The 15,154-nt window shown below is 46.8% G+C and overlaps 2 protein-coding genes across 2 annotated transcripts in view; one reads left to right on the top strand and one right to left on the bottom strand.

Moving 5' to 3' along the window:
* Positions 1-3,455: 3,455 nt before the first annotated feature.
* The window catches only part of ACAD11 (acyl-CoA dehydrogenase family member 11), an 87,873-nt gene continuing 76,174 nt past the window's right edge, over positions 3,456-15,154 (bottom strand). The window contains exons 14-20 of the mRNA XM_001369357.4: positions 13,893-13,959; positions 13,218-13,303; positions 11,721-11,792; positions 9,061-9,215; positions 5,924-6,040; positions 4,894-5,003; positions 3,456-4,361 (exon numbers count right to left, since the gene is read on the bottom strand). Coding sequence (XP_001369394.2) covers positions 4,247-4,361; positions 4,894-5,003; positions 5,924-6,040; positions 9,061-9,215; positions 11,721-11,792; positions 13,218-13,303; positions 13,893-13,959 — 722 coding nt within the window. The 3' untranslated portion in view covers positions 3,456-4,246. The remainder of the gene's footprint in view (positions 4,362-4,893; positions 5,004-5,923; positions 6,041-9,060; positions 9,216-11,720; positions 11,793-13,217; positions 13,304-13,892; positions 13,960-15,154) is intronic.
* ACKR4 (atypical chemokine receptor 4) overlaps positions 7,557-15,154 on the top strand; it is a 30,296-nt gene continuing 22,698 nt past the window's right edge. The window contains exon 1 of the mRNA XM_056800235.1: positions 7,557-7,723. The gene's annotated coding sequence lies outside the window, so the exon portion shown is untranslated. The remainder of the gene's footprint in view (positions 7,724-15,154) is intronic.

Raw genomic sequence — 15,154 nt, 5'->3', positions numbered from 1 at the left:
TGAATTCCTTGCCTACCAGATGGTGAGTCAACCCCTCCCAAATCTTCCTTTTTGAATATTTAAATTCTCCCTCCTACTACAAAGTTAAAGACAGCTTCTTGTAGTAAAAGATCTAATTTATTCTCTTTTGGGAAAGAGGGGATAGGGAAATTAACAGGAGAGAGGGAAAGGGGTTTCCCTAAACTATAAATCTCCTATCTCTGATAGAAGGCTTCAGTTCAAAAGTCCTTTCTATCCAGTTGAGATCTTCACTGGGCAAGACTCTTTCAATTCAGCCAGGTCAAGGAGGATAACAGCCAAGCCTTTCTTCAGCCTTCCTCTTTTCAGAGAGGTTAGCCAGAGAGAAGTGAAGCAAAATGGTGCAGCAACCAGACCACTCCAAGAAGAAGGGTGTCCAGAAAATCAGCTGTGGCCAACTGGCCCTCCTTTCCAACCTTCTATGGAATCTCTCCCTTCCCCCACTGGGGTGTGCAAGGTTCCATCATTTTTCTCTTGAGCTTCTCTTCTTTTGCATTTCATCTCTTCTCTCTGTGCCCATTTCTCTCAATCACACAGGAAAGTTTACTCATGTGGCCACACTTAAGCTTTGTACTTCAATTTTTTTTCTTCCACTTCAAGTGATTACTAATAAATCATATTAAATATAATACTTGGAGTTATTAATTTTAATCTTACAGTAGACATACAATATTTATTGTTTTCTTGGCTCTATTTTCCTTTACATCAATTCATGTAAGTCTTCTCATGTTTTTCCATATTTACACCCTTTGTTGTTTCTTGTAGCAAAGTAAATTTCTATTGTATTCATGTGCCACAATTCAATCAGCCATTCCTCAGTCAATTTGGTGTAGTTCTTTTGCTAACATAAAAGGTGTTTCTAGAAATAAATAGTGTGTATGAAGCCTTTCTTCTTCTTAATAGTCTTCTTAGGGTACATGCTTGAGTCTCTGGGTTGAAAGATGTGGGTGTTTTGGTCTTTCTTCGCATGCCTCCAGATTGCTTTCCAAAATGCTTAAACTAATGTATAATTCCACCAACAATGCATTAATGTGCCAATCTTTGCATGACCCCTCCAATACTGACTTTTCCCTTCAAGTCATTTTTGCCAATTTGATAGTAACCTTTCCTCCTTAGAGCAAGGGCACACACACACTATCAAGGATCCACAACTTCATCAGTGTAATCTCCCATCAACAGAGATCACACATCTTGTTGACTTGGGTGACAGACTTCACTTGGTGACGAGCCTTTGGGCGAAAAGTCTCTCTGAACTTAGCAATGATGACTGCAGTTGACAGATAGTGGGGGCTTAGGGTTTTCCACTTCGTAAGGACTTGCTGGAAGTTTCATCCTTTTGGCAATGACTTTAAGAATCCCAGCCCACCTCCATGGCACAGTGAGGCACTGACATTACATGTAAGTGAAAGTCCTTTTACAAAGTGGAAGACAGTGCAGTTATGATCTGTGGCAATGATGGTGAACCTTCAGAGATCATGTTCCATACGTGCCGCTCCCCCCCCCCCCACTACCTCACACAGGGGAGAAAGAAAACACTCCCATTGGGCTACTAGGCAGAGGGGTGGGTGAAGTGGAAAAATGTCATCAGGTACTGTGGAAAGGGGAAAGGGGGTAGTTTTGACCGAGCCCCTCTGCCTCTCTAGTAATGAATTCTGTTGGGCGATGCCACTGTGTGCCCACATAGAGTGCTCTGCATCCTATCTTTGGCACATGTGCCATAGATTTGCCATCACTGACTTAGAAAGGATTTTTCTCCAGTTTCTCACCATCTTAGCAGTAAAGTATTATACTCTTTTAGTGAAAAAGAGAGATATCTAGCATGCACAACAGGAACTTTAGGCTGGAAAGAAGCTGAAAGTTATAGAAGGATCCTAACGGCCTTTTTTTCCTATCCTGTACTATGTTGGGATATATTTCCCAGAAACATATCCCTTTGGAAAATCCTAACAATGACCAGAAATGGTTTTGTTCCTGTTCAGGTATCTTCACTTCCCCTTGAACTAAGACACTCTTTCTGCCCTCTGGGTGATTTGCACTTCTTAACTGTTCCACTGGATTAGAGACAAACTTCCAGCTTCTTGCCTTTTGGCACATGTGAAGTAAGTAAAATACTAGTTGAGAGAATTATGAAATACTTTGAAATTAATTGTGCCAAACTGAAGAAAGTCAGGGATGTTTGTTATCTCTTGCTTTGGAACAAAACCATTTTCTCAGAGAGAGATTTTTGCAGAAAGTTTTATCCCATGTTCCTCACACATTGATGTCTTCCTTTGTATATCTTCCTTATTCACTTGCTTGGAAACAGAAATGGCTGGTTCTCACCCTCTATTCGGTAGACTTACAAGCCTAGAGTTAACTACTCCTTCACTGTTACAGGCTATCCCTCCTTAATTGTTTGTACAAACGAGAGACTATAACTGAACTAAGCAGCCTTTAAACCCTTAAACACAAGTGCTAACCAGGAACGACTGACCTGTTTCCTTATTCTGCCTGTGCATAAATGGCCAAATGAAACAAAAGAATGAATGAAAAAAAGCATTTATTAATGAAGTCTGATATGCAAGGTGACCTGGATAACCAGCCCCTTGCCTGATCTAATTCTATTAAGACATTTTCTTAATTTGCTTCCAATGCTCTTTGAGTCTGAACTTTATACTTTATGACCTAAAGTCTCTTTGGAAGATAAGGCAAAACATGCTCATGACTGGAACTCTGGAAAGATGCTGCTCAAGAGAGGGCTGCTTTTGCAGGCCCTTTTATGTCCCCTAAAGCATTTGTGATGCATCATGGTACAGCTCTCCTGGCAGGAACTCTGGTCCCTTATCAGAAACAGAAGCCGAGGGGACAGCTACCAATGTGTTGGGTTAGGGTGGCATGGCGACCGGCAGGGAAAGGGTCTCTCACCCCTTCTGCCCATACCAAGGCAACATGGCAGAAACAGACCCTTTCCCCTCCCAATGCTCCAGGGCCTTCTTGCTGCTCTTCTGTCATTATTTTTACTCGAAAGCCTCCTGTCACATCCGTGTAAGCCTGATTTCACTGAGATAAAAATGTTGAGGGGAAGGAAGATACTGCACTGCATGATTCACACCCCTTCTCTCTCTCTCTCATTCTGGGAGAGCCCGGAATAAAATCTACTTTTTTTTTAACCAATGGATTTAGATCATGGGTGCCAACACCTGAGTCAGCTAGAAGAACTTCCTGGAGCAAAGGGGAAAAGATAAACATCAGTTGGGCATTTTGTTTTTTTAAATACTGCAGAGACAACTTAATTAGGCTTTGGCCGGAATTCTCCACAAGCAATCCTGGCTTCCCTCATTCCTCCAGGGTCCGATTGGGCTGACTAGACTCTAAGAATCCTCCCAACATCTTCCCCCTGGGAAGAAATTCAAATGCACGTTGAAACAATCTCCAGAAACCAGAATCTTCAGTCATACTGATTTTAAAACCTTGTTAGAACTGAAAGTTTTTTAATTTGACACTTTAGTATAATTCACAGTAGCTTATTCCAGCAACATACACAGATTTTCAATAATCAAGACTTGATTTTTCAACAGCAATTTGGCATCTGGAAGAGGTGTGGCTGCCGCTCTCCCTGAGAACAACCTTCAAAACCTCTAACATCTCAATGCAGGGGAAGGAGCGTCTCTGACAGGCTCCTCTCCCTTGGGCAGGCCGCCCAGGACTGCGGGGCACCCAAGGCTACACAGGCCTGGAGACAAGACTCCATGCTGGTCTCCCAGGTCAGTGATGGTGAACCTTTTAGAGAGAGCCTGCTGCCCCGCCCTTCCCCCAGGGCCCTCCCAGGCTGTCTGCCGGCCCTATTGTCAGGATTGACTGGCGGGAATTTCAGGCCTGACAAGGCCTGGGCAAGGCCACCCTCGGGGGAAGCCTCCTGCCGGCCTTCTCCTGGCTTTAAAGGCATGAAATCAAGCACAGGGGAGGGGGGGGGGGGAGATCAGTCAGAATACACTGGTCAGAACAGAAACGTGTTCACAGCCTCGCCGGCCGCCAGCTTCCGCACCGGCTCGCTCCGCTTTTTGCTTCTTTGCAATGAAGGGCCCATCTGGGGAGCCGCCGGCCACGGAATTAGGCGCTGCGATTCTACCCTCAATAGGAAAACTCCTCTAACCAATGGGATTAGCATCGAGGGTAGGCGGGATCCCCCTGCTTCCTGCGCTCCTGGAGCCTCGGCCTGCTGGGCCAGTCCCACCCCCACATCGCGGCGCTACATCCGGGCCGCCAGTTTGCCGACTTGCTCCTGCAGCTCCATTTTGGCGATGGCCGAGAGATGGACTTCATCAGGCCCGTCCGCTATCCGTAGGGTTCGGATCATGGCGTACCTGGAGAGAGAACACCGGGGCTGACTGCAAGGCAGGCCGACTCCAACGTTAGCCACACCGGGAGCCGGGCGGTCCTGCCCTAAGGAACCTCTCCAGGCTGCCCCGGAAAAGGACGGGGATGGGGGGGGGGGGCAGCGGCGGTAGCCCCCCAGGCCCGCAGAGGAGGTCCGGGCTTCTTACGCCAGGGCGTGCCCCCAGAGTGCAGTGGGGCCTTGATGTTTGCAGCCCAATCACACCCCGCGGGTGCAGCTGCCGGGCCTCCATACCAAGCGGAGCCGGAGAGGGCAAGGGCCGCTTCCTTGGGGTTTCCCTAGCACACCCCAGTGGCTCCTCCGTGCTGACCCCAGGCTCCGAAGCCTCTCCCCACTGCCGCAGCAGCTCCAAGGTTCCCCAGCCCAAAGGGAGGGGCTTCCGGTCTGGAGAGCCAGACTCACTCCTCTTCTGGCCTGAGGGCCACCTGCTGTCCCAGGTTCCTGGTGTCTTTGCTCCCAGCATTTTAAGAAACAGGCGGCACCGGATGGATTCTACTCACATTCTGGCCAAAGGAAAGTCCTGGGAGACCCCAGCTCCACCGCACACTTGAATGGCCCGGTCCACGATTCTGCAAACCACGCGGGGGGCGGCCACCTTGATCATGGCGATCTGGCGGAGAGAGGACGCCGGGGCTCGGACACCAGCTACAGAACTGCCTAGACAGTGCCGCCTCTCTTGTGGGTCACCCTCAGTGATTCACTCGGGAATCAGTACTTTGCTCAACCCCCATTCAGAGAGGCCATTTGTTATCTTGGCCAGGCCTGGCGTTTCTTGTGTATGGCAGTGATGGCGAACCTTGGGGTACTGGGCCGAGCCCCCACCCCACCCACCAGATCAGAGCTGGGTCCACCCCCAACAGAGACTGAGTGGGGGAGGGAGAGGGGCTCCTACTTCCACCCCAGACAGGGGAGGGAGGAAGCATTCTCATTGGCTCCTGGGCAGAGGGCTGCGAAGTGAGGAATGCCCTCAGGTGCATGGAGAGGGGAAGGGGAACAGCTCCACCCCAGGCTCTGTGACTGTCTAGTAATAAACTCTGGCAGAGAGGGCTCTGTGTGCCCTTTTGGGCACCAGTGCCACAGGTTCACCATCACTATCATGGTTCTAGAATATATCCCCTTCTGTCCAAGATGGCTGCTGAAGACTATCCCAGGAATTATGCAAACAAGTCCCCCAAATCACCTCAATAGTTGGAAATCTAAACATGAGAGACATTTCTTATTTTGAAATCATAACCACTTAAGCATGTCAGACACTTCTGAATTTCATTCTCTGCCACCTGGAATTCGTAAGGTTCTCTTTGCCCTCTAGATCTATGGCGTGGGCTCTGTGCCAAACACATTACAATAATTATCCTAGATTTGAGCCAAACATGGGCTCTGGGAGGCAGGTGCTCATTTTACAGATGAATAAACTGAGGCAGACTTGGTGACTTGTCTAAGATCTGTCAGCTTGTAAGGGTCTGAGGCAGGATTTGAACCCAGGCCTTCTTACTTGGGGCCTAAAGCTTTCAGGCACAGGGCCAGGTTTACCTCCTTCCTGGATTGGGCACTGCCCATTGTGTCCACGCTGTGGGCTGCTTTCAGGGTCAGCAGGCGCACCTCCTCAATGGCTATGCGGCTCTCAGCTATCCCATGGGCCACCACCTCCTGCAGGAGAAGGAAAAGGGGTGTCAGCCTCCCTCCCACCCATGAACCGAGGCTCACCACAGCCTCACTGCCTGCTGGAAATTGTGCACAAAGCTGACCCTGTTAGCAGTGGCTAGGACCCTTTGGACACTGCAGGAAGAGGCTGGATGCTGCAATTTCAATTTGCATTAAAATGTACTTGCTTAGCATTTCAGGAAGGGACCAAAGAAGACTGTCCAATCCAAACTCTTTAAGTTAGTGATGAGAAAATTCCACCCTCAGGAATGAAGTAATTTACCAAAAATCACACAGGGTAGTTTTGCTGAGGCAGAATTCGAACTCCAGGCTGCCTCATCCACATCTTCTTTCTTTTAAAGCTCATCCCCATCTTGTCTTTGGGGTCTGGCAAAGCGGTGCTCTAATACTGGATAGTTGTTTTAAAGCTGTATTCTTTGTGGATGCTAATGAACTTGACTGTGATACTGTCTGGATAAAATACTGCTACTACAAACTTGAATCCACCTAGAATCGTGTCAGGTCATGGAGCCTAAAGAGCACTTTAAACCTGTTTTCTAAAGCCCTGAGGCAGGATGGGCCTTTCCTGGATGGCTAATCTGCCCATTCTTTGGTATGTTTTACTGCTGACATCTATTTTTCCCTGAACAGAAAACATTCCCAGATAGGTCTCTTAAGTTTCTCTTGGATCAGCAAAGCCATTTGAGATCCAGTAAAATATGCCTTCTTTTCTTTTCAAAATGCATCAACAATGGAATATTCCATTTTTATCAAGAAGCAAAGATTCTGTTTCCTTTGAATACATTTCTTGTAGAATTCGTTAGGCTTGTTGTACCCGGTTGGTGCAGAAAAGTGATTGTGGGAATATTGGTTTGTAAATGTAACAAGGTGACCAGCTGCGGGTCACGTGGCCTCAGTTTTCCTTAGTTTAGGAACAGAAGTTAAGCCTGTCTTCAGATGTGATGTTGCTCTGCTATTGAATCTCTTCCTTTGTGCCCTTGGAGGCTAAAACCTGACAGAAATGAACAGTCCGAAGTAAATCTACAGTCACACCATTCCACCTCCAGAATCTAAATCAATTTAAAGCTAGGGAGAGGAGCCAGATTTCTAACTGTAGTAATTTTCTTATTACAATAAAAAAATTCACATAGGAATCACTACCTGTGTATGCTCTTTCCTCCCCACTAAAATGTGCGTTTGCTTTGGGAAAAAGAATCGCCATATTCCAAATACCTTTCGGGGGGATTGATTATGGCGCTGGGCTTAGTCTCTTTATTAATCTGGTTCCTCTGGATTAATCTGGGCCTCTGATCTAAAGTAATGTTTTAATTTCCCTCGTGGTTGGGAGCTAAGAGTCATTACAAGACATCTGGAGGGCGGTTCCAGCTCTTTCAGGGAAATGGAATGTTATTGTTTACAACATGTTCACACGTCTTCCTTCGGGTTCTGGCAAATTATTTGGAACTTCCCATGGGGGAGTCCTATTTATTAATTTAAAAAATTACATTCTCCTCATTTACATTAACTTACAAAAGCACAGGACACAGTCTGAAAAACTGCCGCCCGGTGTAGACCGAAAGTGGCATCCCTCATGCTACCGGGATGTGACGAGGCAGTCGAGATGCCTGCTCTGTCCCTGTGGTGCCCCTCTGCCTTCCTGCACCTGATGTGGACAGAAACACTTCAAAGGTAAGGAGTGTGGAGCCCCGCCATCAATAGACATTACTAAGTGCCTATACTGTGCGACCTTTAGCGGATACCAAAAAAGGATGAAAACCAGTCTCAGCTCTCAAGGCACTCACGGGTGAATGGGAAATAATCAAGGGAGGGAGAGCACTAGAAGGAACAGGGATTGAGAAAGACGTCCTGAAGAATGAGGGAATCAGATGGAAGTGAAGAACAGGGAAGCAGCAAGCAGGCAGAGGGCGTTCCGGCCATGGGGGTGGACGTGGAAAATGGCGCATCTTGTAGTGGGGCCTCGCACCTGAGGGATGGCAGAGGAAGGGAGAGATCTGGGATAAGAACCACAGGATGGGATCAATGAAGGAGAGGAGGAAAGAGCCCAAGGTGGTGCAGGCCTGAGAACGGGCACGAGCAGGTGAGTGACCCACAAGAGGAATGAGTTCAGGGAAAAGCTCAGCTGGGCCGATGGGGTTCTGGAGCTCAGATCGAAGGTCTGGCCCGGAGATGGAACACTGGGAGTCATCACCATCCAAAGAAAAAGTGAGAAAGGGGATGTGAGTGACGTTGTCAAGGTGGACAGTGTAGAGAAAGGGAGAGGATCCAACCTAGGCCTTTGGGCAAATCCCTATTCAGGGAGAGTGAAGAGGCAGCCAGAGAAGCAGGATGACCAGGCCCAAGGAGAGGGGATGTTTATTGTGGGGAGGGGCTCGGGACTGGTCAGCAGCATTAAAAGTCACGGGGCGGGGGTGGGGGGCTCAGAAGATGAAAAATGACCTGTTGAGTGGGTGATTCCAAGGTGACCTCAGCGAGCAATTCGGTGAAGGTCAGATGCGAATCCTACTCAGAGACTTGGGGGCGTGGGCAGAGCCTGGGTGCCAGGAAGTGCCAAGTGTCCGGCCTAGACAACTTTTTCAAGGTATTTAGAAGAGAGATGGGACAAGAGCCGAGGAAAGAAGCCAGACAGATGTCACGTGTCTTGGGGCAGAAGGGACACAGGATTCTCATTGAGCTCAAATGGGATAATGTAGGTAACACTCTTTGCAAACCTCAAAAAGCACCGTTTTGAATGCCAGTTACTTATTCATCATCAGAGCAGAAAGTGGCCTCAGGCTTCATCTGAGCGATCTTTTCGGAGACAGGAATGCAGAATCCTTGGATGCCCCCAGAGAGCTTGGAGGCAGCAGCGCCAGTTATTTAGCCCACAGAGTTTCCAACATCTGCATGTGTACGTACACGCATTTATTTATGTCAGTGGAAAAATCCTGTTTCTAAGACTGATTAGTGCCATGAATGCTCAGGCGGAACCAAGCCCAAGAAAGCTCATCTATTCAAAGCATTCTTACATGTGCGTGTAATTTCTTCTGAAAGGCCACCCTCTGGGCCGCACGCTCACACAGGATCTGCAGGGCCCTTTCGGCCAGACCTATCGATCGCATGCAGTGGTGGATGCGGCCTGGTCCGAGGCGGCCTTGGGCGATCTCAAATCCCCTTCCTTCGCCTAGATGAAATAGAGGAAGAAGCCAAGAAAAGGACGGTTAAACATGCCCAGCATTTCGATGGATCTGCAGCCCATGCAGGCATTTCCTCGGTCAGCACTGATGGCTGGCCCTCCCTGCCATTCCGGGGTGATTCCCATCATCCCTCCATAAAGGATCTCCCCGTCCCCTGGCCGGCTTCCTCAGGCTCTTCTGACCTGGGTCCCAATGTAGAATGTGGACTGTCTAGTGGGGAGGCCAGCTTTGGCCCCGGAGCCCTTGGTGCAGACCCCCTGGGGCACCTGGTGCAATTCACTCGCACCCTCTTCCGAGCACGCGTTTATTTCCTCGTGCCCTTCTTTCACAGAGGTTCTTGGCCATGCCCAATAGGTTATTATTGCCACCACGCGTCCCTGTGCTGCCCTGAGCCCGGCCCACAACTCTAGCCCTCCACAGCCTCAGTTCCAGGGTTTGGAGCCCTAGATTCGTCTAACAGTTCATGGAGGGAAAAAAAGACAAGAAAGGTTATTGCTCCAACCATGCAACTCAGACGAATTCTGAATTAACAGTCAGTCTGGATAATCTTGGGCAGACATCACAGACAATGGCCTAAGCCCGGACGTGAAGAGAAGGACGCGGGTGGGAGCCCGTGTGGCCTGGACATGGGACGTCCTATGGGACATCAGAGACTCGGGCCCCAGAGCTGCAGCCCGAGACCCAAAGCCATCTCTGAGCAATAATAGCTTCCCGTAATGGGCCAGAGCAGCAAACCACGGAGCCTCGTGCCCACAGACCTGAAGGAAATAGGCTCGTGATGTTATATTTCTCCTGGAATTTAGGGGGGGAAATTCTAACTTTGGAGAAAGATCAGCTTTATATCAAAATGTAATTTAGGGAAGGAAGGAATAGACACTTAATAAGCGCTGACTATGTGCCAAATACTTTACCAATATGATCTCATTTGAATCTTTACACCTCCCTTAGAGGTAAGTGCCATTATTATTCCCATTTTACAGTTGAGGAAACTGTGACAGATGGAGATGAAGGGACTTGCCCAGGGTCACACAGCTATTAAATATCAGAGATCAAATTTGAACACAGGACTTCCTAAATCCAGGCCCAGCACTCTATCCACTGGGCTACCTTATTGCCTCTATAGGAATTGTCTTTACTTTTATTTTTAAAAATAAAATAAAGGACCAAATAATGGAAATAATAAAAACATTTAACATTTATGCAATGCCTTAAGGTTTGCAACGGGTTTTATTAATATCTCATTTGAGTCTCATAATTACCCTGAATCATTAATGGTTCACTCATTTTTCTGTTGTGTCCAATTAATTCTCTGTGCTACTTGGAGTTTTCTTGGCAAAGATACTAGAGTGGTTAGCTATTTCCTTCTCTAGCTCATTTTACAGATAAGGAAACTGAGGCAAACAGGGTTAAGTGACTTGGGGGGTTAGTATGTATCTGAGGCTAGATTTGAACTTGGGAAGTTGAATCTTGTCCTGATTCCAGGCCCAGCACTCTAACCACTGTACCATCTAGCTGCCCTTGGGAAGTAGGTGCTTTTATTATCCCCTTTACAGATGAAGAAACTGAGGCAGGTAGAAGTTAAGTGCTCTTTTCAAGATCATATAGTTAGTCAGGGTCTGGGCTGGATTTGAACTCAGAACTGCCTGCCTCTAGGCCCAGCGCTCTCTCTACTATACCTCCTCATTCCCTAGGAGTTACCCTGTTTCTGGACTTTGCTAGACCCTCCAACGTGCTCCAGCTTCTGGGGCTTTTCCCAGCTTGCCCTCAAGATTTTCAGCTTCCTTTTGCATGCTTCTTGAGGGCAGAGATTGTCTTTGTTTTTATTTGCTTTTGTTTCCCCAGAGCTTAGCAGGATGCCTGCTCGGCACATAATAGGTGCTGGACAAATGGTTATTGGCCCACTGGCAGAACCACTAGCTGCCTCGAGGTGAAAGTGAAAATGCAGAGAATGTTTAGAGTGGCTTAAATCTGCACCTTCCACCCAGGAATCAATCACAAACGCCACGGGTGGTTTAAAGAACGGCAAAACTGTAATTTTAGGAGAAACAAGAAATAGAAAAAGCTTTTGTAGTCCGATATCCCCACACATTGAAGTGATCTAAAAGAAATATTAAAAAATGCCCAGCACTTCATTAACATGTTATTGTTCCATTTTCCTACTCATTTCTCGGAATTGACAATTTTCCTAATTCTGAGTCTAATTTGTTTTTAAACCTCACCTTCTCTCTTAGAATCAATACTGCATATTGGTTCCAAGGCAGAAGAGTGGTAAGGGCAGGGCAATGGGGGTTACATGACTTGGCCAGGGTCACACAGCTGGGAAGTGTCTGAGGTCAAATTTGAACCCAGGACCTCCCATCCCTAGGCCTGATTCTCCATCCACTGAGCCACCCAGCTGCTCCCCTGAGTCTGATTTTTAATAATCATTTCCAGAGAAGTTATTTTGTAAAATATGTGCAGTTCTTGATAAGCATTTTCTGAACACATCTTACCTAGTATCATATTGGAAACAGGCACTCGAACTTTATTAAAATGTATCTCAAAATGTCCTCCATGGAAATTATCTACAAAATAGAAACCGTACTTAAATGTTTCCAAAGTAGAAGAAGGGCCATTTAACATTACTCACTCAATATATTACTTAATTACATTGAAAAACAGGGAAAGAATCCACCAAATCAGTTTAAACGGAGCCAGCGACATATCCTCGGGGGAGTCTAGGTGATCCTGAGCTTCGGACATGCCCATATTGGTAGGACCTTCTCCACAAAGACCAGAACTGAGCTGTGAATTGTTAAGACTTAGAATAAAAAGTCTTTTTGCCTCCGAAGATTGTGGCTGATTGACCTCAAGAGCGGGTCATGACGGGCGATGCTACCCCAGGCCCAGACAGGCCTCCTCCCCCTGCCTGCACGGGGGTGCTGGGGTTCGGCCTCTGGGGCCCCAATTCTGGGGAGCTGAGCTGCTCCCCTCCAAGGTTCTGTTCTGTCACATGCAAATCCACCCGTTGGCGCACAAGTCAGCACCAGTTCGGCCCATTATCTTACGGAAGTCCAAGCCAGGGGGTGCTGGGAAGTGTCTAACAACCAACTCTCCGGAAATAACAGGGGGCGGCATTTACAATAGGAATCTGTGAGAGTAACGCTTTCGCCACTTTCCCAAGCGCAGATCAGACAGACCCTGATGCTCCGCATCCGCCAGCTTCCCAGGGGTCAATGCAGCCGGTTCAAGCTGGGCCCAGCCTATCCCAGGGCCCAAGGAAGAAGCTGACTTACACTCAAAACCGTCCCTGAGGCACGGCCCCGCTTAGCTGTCCCTTCTGACTGGCTCGGGAGCAAAGCCGGATGCCACATGCTGGCTGACGGAGACAGCACGTGTGCATCGAGAATGCACCAGGCCCCTGCTGTGTGCCAGGCAATGGCCAGACCCTGCTAACCCCCAGAAACAAGGACTGGCACTCAGGGCTCCCTCTTTCCCTGCAGTCTGGCTCCTGCCATCACCGCTCTGCCCAGATGCTTTCTCCTAGACCCCTGGCTAGGTTCCATGGCCTTCTCCCAGGCTTCCTCCTCCTGGGCCCTTCTGCCACCCAGGCCACTGCTGACCACACTCCACGCCGCACTATCCTCTGGTTTCCATGGCCCTGCTTGTCTCATCATTTGCTCCTCAGTCTTCTTCACCAGTTCACCTTCCTCCAGCTTCTTAGGAATGACTGTAGCTCCCAGAACTCCTACAATCCTGTCTCTCAAAGATCCTCTGCCCACCTCTGGAAGAAAATTCTCTCCCCCAGATTCTTTGCCTGTAACACATTCTTTGTACCACATCCCTATTGGTGTTTGGCATGTATCTCCCCTGGTTACATTTTGGGATCTAGGAAGGCAAGGGCTTTATTTTTTGGCTTGATGTTGTACACAGCACTTTGTATATATTAGATATCTAATAAACATTTTTCAAATTAAATTAGCATGTTGGAGTATATACTTCTCACTTACCTAAATATCCAAAGACTGACAGTGGCCTTACCAATTCCACTCCTGGTGTATTGATTGGAACCAGGATCATGCTGTGTTGTTTGTGTCTGTTCCAATAAAAAATAAGAGCTGTCAGGGTGACTCGAAATCATGGCTATTATTTTTATTCATGAAGGCAAAAATGTCTGAAATGTTAAAAATGCATAAGAAATGTGAGCATCTGTGATACTTAAACTTTGATTCTGAATAATCCAGAAGGCAAAGCACATGACTTCAAAGATTCTGTAAAAATTAAATTTATTTGTATCAAGGTTTTTCTTTTTTATACCTCCTGGAGAATTTTGAAAGATGTGTATAAGAAGTAAACCATTCAAGACTGTGCGTTTGGCTGAAACAGAAGAACAACTGAAGTAATAGATGGCTAAATGGTGTGTTTCGTAATCTTAATCTACACACCTCTGAAACTTTGGGGAAGCTTTCTAATGCAGGAAATTCCACAGTGAAGCACACAAAAAACAACACTTTCCAAAATCTTTTCCAAATACATACTTTGGCAAAGTTATAATGAATGATGATTATGTCAAATTCACTTTCACAACATACTTTACTTGTGTGCTTTCTGGAAATTGTGTTTCATTTTTGTGAAACTATCTTTGGCATCTAACCAGATTGTAAAATCAGAACTTATTTTATTACCTGGACGCCGAAGAATTCTTACTTCTACCCAAGACAATTGCAATCTTACAATTTGGATTCCCAGCTCCTAAAAAAGAAAATAAATGAATGGAATATTTCAAAAAAGATCCTTTGACCTTAAAACTCCTCATTTTTTTTCTCTTGAACTACTGATGTATTTATTCCTGGCAAAACAACAATAAAAGGCCCAAACCTTTGAATGATGGAAAATGTAAACCAGCACAGCCCAAATCATTCCCCAAATGAGTAAATAAGTTTCTGAAGTACAAAGACTGAATTCCATCAGCATGAGAAACTGTAGGAAATATCAGAAGGGAAAGAAATAAGGATCCGTTTGCTGCTCTTAGGTCAGAAGTGTCTTCAACCAAAACAGTCTTTAGAGTCTAAAGGTTGTGAAATTCTAATAGAGAAGGCTTACCTGTTCAGAACATGTATATTCTGCCAAAATTAAGTAATGTGTGACTAAACTATTAGAGTTTATACAATACCCACTACCAAAAGGGAACCAAGAAGGACTTAGGGTAAAGGCAGAGATGTTTCTAGGACTTCATTCTCCCAAATGAACATGGGTAGGTCTCTTTCTATATATATGCCTCATTCTTCAGGACACCCTGCTTCATATCAGCCTTCTCATCCAATGAGGCAGCTGGAGAGGGCTCAACCTGGGGCTTTCTAAACTCCTAAGAGCCTAGGACAGTGATGGCAAACCTATGTTACAGGTGCCAAAGGTGGCATGTAGATTTCTCTCTGTGGGCACACTGCCCCCATATTCCCCAAGAGTTCATTACTGGAAAGACAGAGGGGCTTGGGGAGAGCTGCTCCCCTCCCCTTCTTCACCATGCTTGAGGACATTTTTTCACATCCCCACCCCTCTGACCAGCAGCTCAATGGGAGCATACAAGGGGTAAGGTGGGCAGCTCACAGGTGGCAGAGCTGGAGAAGAGCAGAGGGTTTGGACCACTCCCCTCCCCCTCTCTATATTTGCTGAGGACATTCCTCACTTCACCTGCTGCTCCCCCCAGCAGCCCAATGGGAGAGCTTTCTTTCTCTCCTGTGTGGGGGAAAGAGGGGAGTATGGCACACAGTCTCTAAAAGGTTCACCATCACTGGCATAGAGCATATTCCATCACACTAAGGTCTTATTTATATGTTTATTAAAGTATAATGATTTAAAACAATTTTTTCCATATTAAGGTCCATTCTCTTCCACTTTTTCCTTCACAGAAAGAACAAGAAAGATAAAACTGTTGGTATAAGCATGT

Source organism: Monodelphis domestica, chromosome 5 (genome assembly GCF_027887165.1).
Source record: "Monodelphis domestica isolate mMonDom1 chromosome 5, mMonDom1.pri, whole genome shotgun sequence".
Lineage (NCBI taxonomy): Eukaryota > Metazoa > Chordata > Mammalia > Didelphimorphia > Didelphidae > Monodelphis > Monodelphis domestica.
This window is presented reverse-complemented; position numbering and strand designations above follow the sequence as displayed.